The 14,700-nt window shown below is 41.3% G+C and overlaps 1 protein-coding gene across 1 annotated transcript in view; it reads left to right on the forward strand.

Annotated features, from left to right (window-relative positions):
• Nucleotides 1–789: 789 nt before the first annotated feature.
• Nucleotides 790–14,700, forward strand: part of TBX18 (T-box transcription factor 18) — a 28,629-nt gene continuing 14,718 nt past the window's right edge. Inside the window, exons 1-4 of the mRNA XM_034766098.1 lie at nt 790–1,524; nt 2,890–3,073; nt 5,196–5,297; nt 8,659–8,830. Of these exons, the coding sequence (XP_034621989.1) occupies nt 1,230–1,524; nt 2,890–3,073; nt 5,196–5,297; nt 8,659–8,830 (753 nt within the window). The 5' untranslated portion in view covers nt 790–1,229. The remainder of the gene's footprint in view (nt 1,525–2,889; nt 3,074–5,195; nt 5,298–8,658; nt 8,831–14,700) is intronic.

The raw sequence follows: 14,700 nt of genomic DNA on the forward strand, positions 1-14,700 counted from the left end.
ACGGGGGCTTCGAGGATTTGTGCTTAAATTCACACTGACCCCTGTTTTAATAACAATTCAGTGAATCTCTAAGTACCATCCTTCCTCGCTGTAGAATAAGACAATCCATTTTCAGAGCAGCAATAGTTCACAACCGTTATTTATGTTAATTATTTATTTTTAAACCCGATTGCTCCCTCGAAGAACTACAGTAGAAAGGGAATGCAACGGGCACTTAAATCCACGGGGTAGCTTTGTACATTTCAAATGACATTCCTTGAGGGGAGTTTCAAGTCTAACTCAGGTACAGCCACAACCATAGACCTAAAAGCTCCTGACCGGAAAGGTAAAAGAAGAACAAAAAACTCTGCCACGCTAATAAACCTGGATGTAGTTCCATACTCTTATTCTGCATGTATGCAAATCTGAGTCCCCTCTGAGGCTTGCCTGTGTTCCCAGGAGGAAACTTTGCAAGCTTGGGAAAAGCAACGTTTCCCTATTTTTAATGAATACTCTTTACCCAGAGTTAATTTGATGGGCGTGTAACGGGGGAGGGGCACGAACCTATTTTTATCTATTGAATTCTGGTCTATGCTGCTGTCACGATCAAGTGAAGGAGCCTCGCACCTTTCACGCGGCAAGGAGAGGCGGGGCTGTGACTGACACTCCCGGAGGGAGAACGAAGGGGGTGAATTCTGGAGTCAGAGAGCAACACGTTGGGTTCCCCCACACCCTGCACTTTTATAACCTTGTAAGGAAGAAGGACCGGGCTCGAGATAATCCCCAATTTCTGATTGGCCCGCAGATGGTTTGATTGGCAGAATCCCCCTGGCTCCGCCCAGCCCCAGTCACTTTATTGACACTAATGAGCGAGTTCTTTCCCACCGGTCTCCTGCTTGGAAGTGCTGACAGATCAAGGCAACAAATTTCAATTACAAGCCCTAATTTGTGTCCGCAGAGCGTTTGTTCCCCATGTCAGTCCTGCCTGGCCCGTCAGACGAGGCAGAGCTCGGAGGAGGAGGGAGGAACAGCGCCTCTGCAAACGGGACTAGTTTAGACAAACTTGGCTGATCCCTGGCATTGCAAAAGCAGGGCGAGGAGAACCCTGCGCCCCTCGCCTGGGGGATCGGGAGGGCGGCAGGGAGCGAGACTCCGCTCAGGCCGGGCGCCGCAGCGCGGCGCGGCTTTGGCCAGGGGCCCGTTGCGTGTCTATGAGCGGGGTCTAGGTCGGGGAGGTGTGCGCGCCGGGCATGGCAGAGAAGCGGCGACCCTCGCCCGGCACCGCGATGAGTCTCAAGGCTCACGCCTTCTCCGTAGAGGCGCTGATCGGAGCCGAGAAGCAGCAGCACAAGCAGCCGAAGCGGCGCAAGCTGGGCGGCGAGGAGGAGCCGGCGGCGGCGGCAGAAGAAGCGGGCAGCGGCTGCGAAAAGGGCTCCAGCGAGGGCGCCGAAAGCGCCCCGTTGCAGCCCCACGCTGGGGCAGTGTCGGCGCCTGGCAGGAGCTGCGGCGAGCTGGAGCTGAGCTGCAGCGTCCGGGGACCCGCCGGTGAGTCTCCTCCCCGCTCCCATCCCACCGCGCTGGGCGCTGCAGCGGGGCCGGGACAAACCTGCCCACCCCGCGCAAGCTGTCAAAGCAGCCGCTGGCCCCCCACACCGGGCACACTGAGAAGGGGCGGGGGCCGATTCTGTCCCAGAGCCGAACCCCGGCGTGGCTCATCTTTGCTTGGTGTAAACCCTCCTGCGTCGGGTCAGTCACTGCTGGCTTCGCCCTCTTGCTGTTTTGGAGGCTCACGCTTCTGACAGCTTTTCAAGTTTCTTTCCTCTCTCCTCTTCCCCTTTGAACCCGGCTTGGCTCCGGATCCAACACTTTCCTCCCCTGATTATTTTTTCTCTTTAACACCGTGGGGCAAAAATCCCGCCCGCCAATGAGCTGGTAGTAAAATATCTGTCAGAGCGGAGATGTGTTAATTAACCTTCTCCAGGCATTCGGGGAAACCAAGGGCCTGGTGCGGGGCGATCATGTTAATTTAAAAGTTCCTTTCCCTGGTATTTTTGACAACTGCATTTCAGGCTAACAACACCCTAACCCTAATACTAGACGTGAAAGAGCCGAGGCGAGGAACAACGGAGATTCGTGTCAGTTAAAAAAATCGGTGCATTAATATGCCAGAGAAGGGCAAACTCCGCAGAGCTGAAATCAAATGTCCAACGAAATCTGCAGTTAACGTTGCGACGCTAATTCGTTTCCCGCAAGCCCGCAAAAAGCAGCGCAAATGGCCTGGCTCGCTCTGCCCCAGCAGCACCAGGAAAACAATCAGCCCGATGTGTTCTCGGTGCCAGGGGTTTGCTGCATGCTGGTGCTTAGCCCTGACGCTGTGCTGCCAGGTCGCACGGAGAGCCCTGTCTGAGATGGGGGTATGGTTGCTGTTTAAAAGACACCCCTCCGGCGTCTGTTATCAGCTTTGAACTCCAGGGCCAAACGCTGCACGTGATCGCGGCTGATTTTTCACCCCGCACTTGCACAGGCCGCGTAGCTCTGCGCTGGGCCCCAGCCACGGGAGGGCCAGGAGGGCCTCGGCCCCGAGAGCTATGACCGCGCTGTGTGTAAACGCTGGGAAGGACGCGCGCTGGGCCGGGAGAGTGCGGGCGTCTTGCAAAGGCCCAGGAGATGCTCCAGGCCTCTCGTTGCATCTCCTCTCGCTGCATTGGGTGGCGTGGGGAGACTTTTGACTTGCTTTTTCTCTGTTGTTTTTGGGACAAGGGCTGGACCCAGCAGCCCTTCCCCGGGCTCTTCTCCGTCCATGGAAGAGCGAGGCGCTCCAAAGTCCCTGGGAGCCGCGGAGATCCCGGGCCCTGCTGCTCTCTGCCTGACACTCTCCTCTGCTTCCCTTCCGCCCGGCTCTCATTCCAGGCAGCTGCGAGGAGAGTTTCCTAGGAGGGTCCCCGCCAGTGTCGCCCGGCGGCTCCCCCAAGGGGTCTAGGGCCGGTTCCCCTCCGCCAACCCCGCAAGCGCCCCGGGTAGATCTGCAGGGAGCCGAGCTGTGGAAGCGCTTCCATGAGATCGGCACCGAGATGATCATCACCAAGGCAGGAAGGTAAAAAGGCGCGGCGCGCACTTATCTAGTTCCCCCTTCTGGGGCAAATGCACTAGGGCAAAGGTACCCTTTGCGCCGGGCTGTTCTGCTGCACCGCAGGAGAGACGCAGAAAGCCAGCACTCAGGTTCCGCACCGCTGGGTGGGCGCAGCAGTACCGCGGAGGGAGAAGGTGCTTAGCAGTAATCGAATTCAGACGGCACTACCAAATCACGATCAAATCGCGATGGGAAAACTGGAGAGTTGAGGCCCATTTTCCCGCAGGCAGCGCGTTAGTGCACGGATCCCCGAAGAAAGCAATAGTTTGTTAGTCATTTCCACCCCACACTCATAAATACAACACATGAATAGTATAAACTGGCTTATTAATTTCTAGTCTGTGGTCCAGTTTACAGTTGCAGGACAGGCACATTTTTCTTTTTCTTGGTACCCCTGTTGTTTCTTGGAACTAGGGAAAGCTGGAGTTTCTAAGGCGGTTAATATGGCTAAAATTAATTCCGAAGTCCATTGATAAAGGAAGATCAGACTGAGTACAAATGAGACAGGATATCCTAACTGCCCACCTGATTTATGCTATGCTCTCCTTCAGGTGGATAAACACATTGTCTCATAATATCGCTTTGTTCATTCATGTTAATCAAATACAAAATCTGATGCTGCAGAAGCCAGATTTTTTTATGCTGTTTTGGACAGCTAATTTATAATAACTATACAGATGACATGCACAGTCTAAAATCTGCAAATACATCAAAGTGGATAAAGCAAATTGATTTATGAGCTACGTAGATCACAATAATTTTAGATAGGCACAGGAGCATGTGGAGTTTTAGGTTTCCTGTTCATTAGGATGAAGTCTATGAATGTTGTATTCTTCTAGAATAAACTTTCCCCCCCCCCTTTCCAATGGATACACATGGCAAAAACCTGGCCAGTATAAAAATATCTGAACGTATTAGAAATTACAAAAACATATTTGATTGAATCCATATGCTACCTTCTCCATTTTCAGCAAGGCTTTATTAATGATTGAAATGCAGTCTTAACTAGCACAAAGCAACATTTGTCTTGAGGGTCCAGTCAAAGATTTTCCTTTTTTATCTTACAGGTGCACTGAAATAACAGTAAGAGCGAGTTAGCCAAGACAGTTTCACCCTGCTTTTTATTTAGAAATTATAGAAATAACATATATTTTTTCCTTCTACAATTTTAATTTTGCTAATTGTTTAGAACCACAGAAAACACAGAATTTAATTTGGATGGCATTTGGATTTATGTAATAAGAAAAAATATTTTATTAATATGCAATCAACTAGTCATTGTAAAGTTTCTTATTTTTGCCCTTCAGAATGAACTTTTCATCTAAAAGGCAAGTGTCAAACACACACTGAATTGAGACATAATTTTTTTTATCTAAAATCTCCACATTAGTTAACTATTCCACTTTTGGACACCAAATGATCTAAATTATGAACTTATTTATAAACATACTTTATACTTTGGTTTCTGCTTTCAATAAAGATGTTTTACTATACCTTTCAAACATAGAACAACTCATGGACTTCACCTTTAGTATGTTGAAAACCTTAAGTCCCTTCTGAATAAGGAACATATTGTTTGGTTCTAGCATGGCACATTGAGTTTTATAACTGCATCCTTGTTTTATATTTATATCACCATGTCTTTAATGGTATAATTTGCTGATATATAAGTGACATACCCTTTGCTGCTGTCAGTACTTATCTGACAATTTAAGTTTCTGCAGGTTGTGATCTTGCTTGATAAGAACTGTTACTTGCGCATCTCATGTAATATATGTCTCGTAAATAAAATCTCAAAACAAAATGACTTACTATTTAACAATAAAGTTGAAATGAAATGGTGATATTTGTACTCTCAAAATGTATCACAAAACATATGAAGCATTGTTCAGCAAAAATGCACTTTAAAAATCTGTTGTGACCTATCAAATGGACCATTTCGTGGCTATGTGGCCATAATGATCAAAAAAGACTCTTACAGACTTCTCTGTATTAGGGAGGAGGTACTCACAAACTGGTTACTTTGCTGTACAACTGTTCCCAAATCCGTTTCATATTAAAATGACCTCCCTTTTTCTATGTTCAGGCGGATGTTCCCTGCAATGAGAGTGAAGATCTCAGGTTTAGACCCACATCAGCAATATTACATTGCCATGGACATTGTGCCAGTGGATAACAAAAGATACAGGTATAGTAATTGTAAAACTCAAAGCTTGTGATGCAAACCATACAGATACGGCTGTTGGCAGAGAATATTAATCAAATATATATCAACAGAAGGTAGAGTGTTACGCTCTTCCAAATTTCTATTTTCATCTCGGTGCATAAAAATAAGTTGTTGTGCCAAGTATGCAAGAACAACTGCAGTTTTTATTGAAGTGCTTTCTACATTAGGCTTATGTTCAATAGTTTAGCAGTCAGTTTTTTCAATTTTACAGATCGCAATTTAGCCCCAGCAAAGAGAAATTTGTAATGTATTTTGTTCCTAGTCCACGGCTACATACCTCCACTTTGTGTCACTTTGTAGTTATTTCCTATAAATAAATAAATATTAAACTTATATGTTCTAGTGACACTACATTAAAATGTAAAGCATTTAAATGATCTTGAATTATGGTTCAAATGGATTTATGATAAATGCTGCTCCTTGTGTTATGGATTCAGATTAAAAAGGGATAGCAGGTAGGTATCTTTAGTGATTTTTATTTGAATGAATTAGTGGCATTTCTGTCTATAAAACTTCATATTTTAAAGAATATATTTATTAATGAATGACCAGTTATGCTAATTATTTCTTTAACACTTCAAAGAAGAGTCACATTTATGTGAACTCTTACCAGGGCAGTCCTGGGCTAAGCTAGTAGTCCTATGCCTATTGGACTACTGGTCTGATGGAATGTTGCAGGTTTAGGCCCACAATAATTACTATTAGCACGTTTAGAAACTTTATGAATCAAGGGCCTGACCTTATTTGTCATTAGAGTCAAGAGAAAATTTTTACCAAGTGGTTCAGTGGGAGCAGGATTGTGCCCTTACATATTATCATTTTGGTTATTTCAACCCATTGTTAGAACAATTAAATCTATTTGCCATAGGTTTAATTGTAGAACTATGAAACTTTAATATAGGGAAAGAAGATCAAGTTGAACAGACTTACTCTCAAGGAATACTTTTTTCTCACCATACCAACACTGAGTCTGAACTACATTTCTTGTGTAACTAAAATCATTAACTGTAATTTCCTCCTTCCACAGGCACATTTATGACAATTTTAGTTTTGTTTACAGAGAAATTTTCAGCAAGGTGACAATATAAACACTGAGAACAATTCATATAGTGGTTGTCTGGTGGGGTTTTTTTGTTTGTTTGTTTTTGGGATTATGTCATAACAAACTGAAACAGGTTTTCTCTGGGCTAGAGCAGTTCAATTAAAATGGAAAATCTTTATTCTGATTTGGGTCCAAATTAAGACTTTGTCAACTGGTCATAACAGAAATGTAAATTTACACAGTACTGTGAGCATGTAGTTTCAGATCTTTATAAACAGCAATCTTTATGTCAGGACTTGAATAGAGTTAAAAATTCTGATATTCAAATGAGGAAATTCATATTAAATATTAGTAGTTTTAACAATGAATGTGTCTCTTTCATTTTAAATATATATGTATTATCATAGTCCTTGCTGTCTGCACTGCTGACTATTAATTTAAAAAACAACAACAACAAATTCAGCTCATGTTATCATATATAAAATGCAGTAATTTCATGGTTGGCACACACATATTTTTGTTAAGAATTTAGTATTATGTTTATTTTATCTTCCTGGTAAATGGTGGTGTTACTTTTACCTGATTTCACTTTTCTATAAGCAAGGCTCTGATGCAGTGGATGTATTCTTTTATACTGATTATTATTTTAGTCCCATTACTGTGCTTGATACTTTACAAACTGTCTGCCCTGAACATCTGAACAGCAAAGAGATACTTTAACAGTTGTACACTGGGCCCAATCCTACTCCCCTTGAAGTAAATGATGAAACTTTAACTGAAATGGTGTCAGCTGAGGATAATTTACATTTAAACTTAGCAAAATTAAGCCTTATCTGAAAAGTTAGGTATTGTTTTTAAATATTTTAAATAAATTTAATGAAGTACAGTTTGTAATGTTCACACCTTAAAATAGGTAAAGAAAATATTAAATCTAATTCATTCACAAATTAAAAATAATAATAAGTCAGATAAAAATATTAAAAGAAATAACAAACTGTATGATTTAGGTAGAGGATATTTCTCCATCGGAAGGAATCACAAGAAAGTACATATCATTTCATAATTGATGGCTTGATATGATTTACATCCATACATATTTGTAATGAATAATTTTGTTTCCACTATTGTAATGTTGCATATTCTTTTTTCTCTTAAAGAGGAGACCCGTACAAAGAGACATACCAGGTGAAAGTGTTGAAAGACATTTCTTAAAATTAAATCGAACTGTTTATTTTTTTTGCTAAGGGAATTGTTCTTTTTTCTGAAGAGTGCATGCCTATCAGACATATTATTTGCACAGTTTTTAATTAGTGGGTTTTAAAAAAAAAAATTGTCCTGCAAAATAGTTGAATTCAGAATAAGATATTTTTATTGAAGGATAAGATACTTTTTATTGCAGAATGACTTTGTTTATTTTTTTTTATATAAAAAGAAACATAATAGGATGTGGGTTTTTTATTTAAATATTTCTGTGGTACTGTCAAGAAGATCAATATGGTTCTCAGAGAAATTCTCTCATTTTAATTTCATTCTCTTTTTCATTGTCGCAAGATGTGTTGTATCTGGAATAGTTTTATTTGTGGACTGTTTTATGTTAGAAACAACATGCTAAGTGAGTCATGTAAAGAGTTGTTTATGTCATTGTATAAATTAAGGGCCAGATTTTGCTCTGTTACACTGGAGCCCATCCAGAGTGATGCCATTGAGATCAATGGATCTATGCCAGCGTAACTGGTGGTCAGTGGAAAGACAGCAACTGGCTTTAATGGGAGTTGGATAAGGCTCTAAATGAGAGCAGAATTTGGTCCTGTCTATTGTAGATACTTTTGCTAATATTTTGTAACTCAGTTGTTTGCAGCAACTGAAAATTGAACGTTGAAATGAAAGTAAATTAAACATTTTATTTGCAGCAAAGAAGACTACTGTGTTTGTTAGTGCAGCTATTAAGGTAATCTTGACAGTGGTGAGAGAGAAGGCTTCCCAAAATGCTGTGACTTTGTTTATATTGATTATTTGCCCTTTATCTCTCAAATCGCAGTTGAATTTCCTAGCTATTTTTATAGGCTTCTTTTAAGTTGTGTTTTCCCTCTTTTTCTTTTTCTGTTGGAAAAATGATCACTTCTCTCTGGGATATTGTGACTAGATCCATTGTAATTATTGTCCCTCAACATTTGTAGATTGACGGGTGCTGTATGTACGAAGTCCTGCTATATCAATATAAATCATCCTGATGAATTATTTCCAATTTCATTCTGACAGATGTTGGACTTCTTTTCATAGGTATGTTTACCATAGTTCGAAGTGGATGGTGGCCGGGAATGCTGATTCACCAGTACCTCCTCGTGTTTATATTCACCCTGATTCACCCGCCTCAGGGGAGACCTGGATGAGACAAGTGATCAGCTTTGACAAACTGAAACTTACAAACAACGAGCTGGACGATCAAGGGCATGTGAGTATCCCGTGTCTTACAATATTACAAACTAGCACATCAGTCATCACGTAAAAATTTTATGACGTGTATCTTCTGTTGACAAGAATGAACTCAGCCTTGCAAAGCTTCATAAAAATTGACCAGCACACATACAAAATCTGCTTGTTCTTTTGCTTTGATAATTGATTGATGATTTTTTAAAAATGGATGCTAGTGTATTTGCCCCTCAAAAATATAAGGCCCCCGGGTAAGTAGAATTGTGCAAGACTGAACGAACTAAAGTAAAAGTACAGAATTGCTTTTATATTTTACCACCATATCTATCTATCTTGCAATTTCAGTTTTTATCAAAAAAGTGTGCTTAAACTCACAAGTAGTGAGAATAAATATTAGTAATATGTAATAAGTTTATGTGAATAAAAAGTACATTTAGCTGGTTTTTTTAACCTAAACATTTGTGTGAAATCCCATGAGGTGTTAATAATTGCACTCCAAAATGAACAACATGGGAGCTGGGTTCACTCTGATAATGATTTATTACATACCTTATGAAGCAAGACCCTTTCACAGCTGAGGCTCATTACTTCTGAAAAAGCTGGCAGACTGCTGCAGTATGAGTGTTCTGTTTGCAAGCTCTGAATTGTTTAGTTATGACATTATCTAATGTGACAAAATGTGTTTATATTCATATTTCCTTTTCTCTTGAAAACTGTTGAAACATGACAGATGTAAGCCAGCGTCTTTCCAACAATCCCTAAAATAGTTGTACTTGACACCTTAGGAAATAATTAAAAAACAAGAATTGTTTTTAGACAGGATGAAGTCTTTACTTTTGACAAATCCAGTAATAAATGGCAAATGTTGGCTTTCTTTCAAAGGGAACATTGAACTCAAAGTGTCTGGAGTTTTAAGAACTTGAGTGACAAGTCGGAGACCGGATGTGGGTTCCATTGACTCTAAAGTGGCCAGACTTATTAAATAGGATGATTCCTCAGTCACGAAAAGGAATAAAATGGAATACCCCTAGCACTGTATGCAAAGATGCTATATATAGCTATCAGCACTTTTCTTCTGTGCACATTTCCCATTGAAGTCAATGTGACCGCTGCTTGCAGAATAGTGCGAGAACCTGGTCCCAATTGTAAATTCTTCAAGCACCTCCATTTTTTCTAAAGAAAATATGTGTCTGTAGGGTATGTCTGTACTGCAATCTTAGGGTGTGACTGCAGCTTGGGTGGATTTACTGAGCTAGCTGTAACCTAGCCAGGTTGGGTAAGGGAGCAGTGAAATCAGGGTTCCAGGTGGATTAGTACAGCCCACGCTGAATGTCCCTACATGGGAGGGGGTAGTAAAGTGATGGGACCAATTCATAACTAATTAAATAATGGATTTGCACTAGGGATAAATCTGGTCCAATAACTCTGCTGTGTTAAGCCCTGTTCTTTATCTCTGCACTCTTTTTTCAGTTCTTTGCCTATCCTTTGTTTATGTTACATAGGTATGAGCAACTATTTTTTCCCACTCAGTTGCAAGAAAGATTCATAGTATGTTATTGTCAGATGTTGCAGGAGTTAGATTGCTGTTTCACTGTAGATATGTCCATAAAAGGTTTTGAATTAACAGTATTTCTATTTAGGATTTAACACCTCCCCCCAATATTTACACTCTTTATCTGTGGATTATGATCTGGAGGGTCTGATTCTGCAATCTTGGAATGAATAAATGTTACTCAGCATGAGAAGTTCCATGGGTTTCAGTGGGATTACTTGTGTATCTGCAATTAATGTGAACGGGTTGCACCAACATTTTATTGAAGTGCTTAAAAAGCGAAGAGAGCTGTAATTCTGGAAGACTCCAATTCTACAACTGATAGGCTATGTCTAGACTTGCAGTTAGTAGTGTGATTCCCAGCTCGTGTAGCCTGGCCAGAAACAAGCGACAGCCTGACCTAGCTGCCCCAAGTACGTATTCATGAGGTGCAGACCTGTTTAACTCAAGGCAGTTAGCCAATGCCACCCCTCACCGCTGCCCTATGTTACCATGGCTACACTATAGTTTTTAGCGGGCTAGTTCCGTGAGAGCTATAGAGAGTATGTGTAGGTGAGCTGGGAATCACACCCCTTCCTCCAAGAGTAGACAGAGCCAACCGTTCAGGCAGATTGTTGTAACCATTGACTTCAGTGAAGCTACACATGGACACAGCAGTCTGCCCATGTGCTATCAGTTGTAGGACTGGGGCTCAAGATTTAATCTTGAAGATGGACAAAGAGCCAAATTACTGTATTGACTGTACTGTATGCTATATGTTATATTGGCCTTGCACAATATAGTGCAAGTATATACTATACTATATTGTGCAAGGCCACATTTCAGGCTTTCTTCCCCCTGAGCTGAAATCCACAGAGTGTGCAGCATATTCTTATTCATGGTGCAGAGAAATTTAAAATTACTGGAGCAGTCTTTATTTATTAAAGTTTCAGTTTGGAAGCTAGCCAAGTAGTATTTTTCTACAGAGATTCAAGACACATTGAACTGATTCAGAACTACAACATCCCCCCACTCCCAAAATAAAAGAAAAAATGGAAATTTAAGGTTTTTTTTGTTTTAAAAAGACAATAGAAGGTTGGTTGCAAAATTCATATTTCTAAAATCTGGGAAATTACGAACACTCACTGCTATCAGAAAAGGCAAAAACAGAAAGCAGAGACGTGTCTATCTCAATGGGTCAATTGTTTCTTTTTGAGTAGCATGGAATGCAGAATTGAAATGGCTGTGGTGATGAATATAAGAAATAATGATGTTTCATATAAGTGGGAATGCCCCACTTATCTCTGCGTGGTGGTGAAGAAGAGGGGTGTTAGATAAGAAGAGCTAGCAGTCAGGCCCATGCAACATCCCAACATATTATCTTTTATATTCAAGGTCTGAATGTTCTTTCCTCACAACCCTTAATTTTGGTGGATTTTATGCTTTTGCTCAGGCAGAATGGCTTGGAGGAACCTCCACTTGACTTCTATAGTTCTGCTCCCCACTCACTTCTTGAGGGTCATGTAAGGAGAGACAGAATTTAGCCCTCAGCCTTTGCCTCTGAACATATTTTACATGTGTCCAGTTCTCCATTTTGGATACCCTGTTGATTTTGCTCTTTCCAAACACCTAAGTATGGCCAGTTTACACACAAGTTTCTCCACTTGACGCATGGGCTTGATTCTGATCCTTCAGCAACGTAACTCCATTGACCTCCATGGAATGACAGTAGTATGAGACGAGTTGGGGCTCTTATTGTACACCGTAGTACTAACTTACTGGCACTGGCAGCAGGGCCAGTCACATTTCACAAAGTTGCTTGCTGTTGCAACTAATCAATGACACTAAGTAAATACGTAAAATACTCTAAAGTCAACGTTACACATTTTTAAGGAGCATGTTAAAATACTAACCCAGGTGTCCAACTATCCTCAAGCTGTATGTGTAACTCACATTCATGTGAGTTGGGGCTACATATGTGAACTGAGGACAAGTTAGTATTATTAGTAAACATTTATGTTGTGGAAGTGCCGAATGGCCAGCGAGGCCAGGGCCCTGTATAGAATAACAGAGCCAGCCCCAATTTTAGCCCTTTGTTTAGAACTGAACATGGCTACATTTCTTAATAATTTAGGGCCACTCACTTTCCATTTGAACACTTCCTGTAAAAATTCCGGTGTGCTAATGTTGTCATCAGCATTTTGATTGGGAGTCCTTGTCTTCCCACTTTTATAGTAATGTTGTATAAACAGACACATGGACCAGATCTTAAAGTGGTTTTGCACGTAGAATCCCCATGTGAATTTTCCATGTGGAACAACTGGAGGGTCAGGTGAAATTTATAAAGATACATTTTCAATGTGATGCTTGCGGACTTAATGAGAGTCACCCAGTTAATTTGTTGCAGACTGCTTTCAAAAGATAATGCATCTTAAATTATACAGGGCAGTAATCTCCACTGAGACACTGGGTTATAATGCCATCCCTTGCAAAGACATCAGTATCATTAATTAGAGATTTTTATGATGATGAAAAGGAAATCTTCATTTTACGACTGACACAGATAGATAAACATGTTGCACTCATCACACATACATACTTCCTCTTTCTTATACTAGCCCCTCTCCCCTGGAGTCTCTGGAATAGAGGTTCCCAGGTAAGATCGATCCTCTTTGATTAGAACTGGTTGAAATTTTCACACCCTTTTTATTGAGATTTCAATGGGAAAAAATTCAATATTTTTGACATTCTTCCACTAACTACTTTTGATAGAGAGTAGCTTGTTTTAACTCCTAGTTCAAAATAGAGTCCCACCTGTGGTATCTAAATTGAATTAAACTTGTCTATTTTCTCCCCTCTCTAATGCAGGGATCAGATTGACATTGCTCTGCCCACCTTCACAAGTTCGGAGTAGCTGTAGATTTTTTGTTAAAATTACCTGCAGTGAAAAGTTGAAAATGTTGACATTTAAATTTGCATTGCTAGGTTTTGTGAAGGTGATAGGGGACAGTTCACATTCATAGCCCCAAATGTTTCTCCCCACCTCCAAAGCCTGAATAAATGAGCTTTGCACAAAGGGTCAAAAAGGGGTTTTGCATGTTGCTTGGCTTGGTTTTCGAGATGTGGGAAAAGGAAGCTGGCAGCTAGGAGAAAAGTGGCTGGGTTCCTTGTGCCGCGAGGCTGCAGGGCAAGGGGGGAGGACCCCTGTTGTGCTGGTGTTCTTGATTGTCTTTTGGTTATGCGTAAGGCTCCCGTCATTGGGCTCCATTGTGGCAGGCATTCCATAAGCACTCCTTAAAAAGAAAGTCCCTGCTACAAAAAATGTCATATGTGGCTGTGCGTCCATCAGCTGTTGCCCGGCACTGTCACTTTGTATGGAAAAGGGGAGTTGCAGCAAGGGCCTTCTGCATGGCGTGCATGCCCGTGGAGCAGTAACAGTGGCTTCCCGTGTGTTTAGGGCCAGCTGTAGTCACTGATAGGGCCAAGGTTTGTTCTTCGGTGCTGTAGTTTTGTTCTTTGTGTCGTTCCACATTAAGAACAAGATCCTCACCACTATAGGGGAAGACACTTAAGTAATTTAAAATGAAAACTTAAATGCTGCAAGAAATGATAGCACCCCCAGAGAAATGATGCCATGGTACACTGATAGCCACCTGCCGTCACAGGCCGCTGTGCCTCTTCTCATGGTTCCATTAAAATATTTGTTTATGTAGGATGATCAGGAACCTGACGACCTTCATGGGTAATCAGTCCAAGAACAATGAGCCTAAGGAGGAACAAAAGGGAAGAGAGTGTGAACAAACTATTAACATAGTCATTGTTTAAAAAATCCTAACAATGCGATATTAATATTTAAGATGAGCTATTCTGGAAGTAAAATTAAAATGTGGGAAAGCCAACTTGCTTTCTAAGAGCTGGACTGTCGGTTTGCAATTGCAGTTTGGGTTGTTGCACTGTCCCTGGAGCAGTCTGGGAGGGAGATTGGGACTCTTCAAGTCACAGAAATGGCTTGCCTGCCTTGGACTTCCTTACTCCCATTCACAGGGTGGACCAAGGCCTGGATCTAAAGGAAATGAACCAATATTTTGTTAAACCCAAATACTGTACTGATCTGCTTGTCAATTTGAGTTTAATTATCTTAAATAAAGAATGGAATCGTCTGAGATGGGTGTCGTTGACTGGGTCATGCTGTGTAATGAATTTTTAAAGATATGCAGCCAGCTTAAAAAAATAAGTTCAAGGTAATGTTAATTCCTTGGCCATTTTTTGCGTTTTGCATGTTTCCTGCTTTTTAAAAGACCCACACAAACAGGAGAAACTGACTGATTCTCCAGGGACAACGGAGTAGAGCCGGTCTACTC

Source organism: Trachemys scripta, chromosome 3 (genome assembly GCF_013100865.1).
Source record: "Trachemys scripta elegans isolate TJP31775 chromosome 3, CAS_Tse_1.0, whole genome shotgun sequence".
Lineage (NCBI taxonomy): Eukaryota > Metazoa > Chordata > Testudines > Emydidae > Trachemys > Trachemys scripta.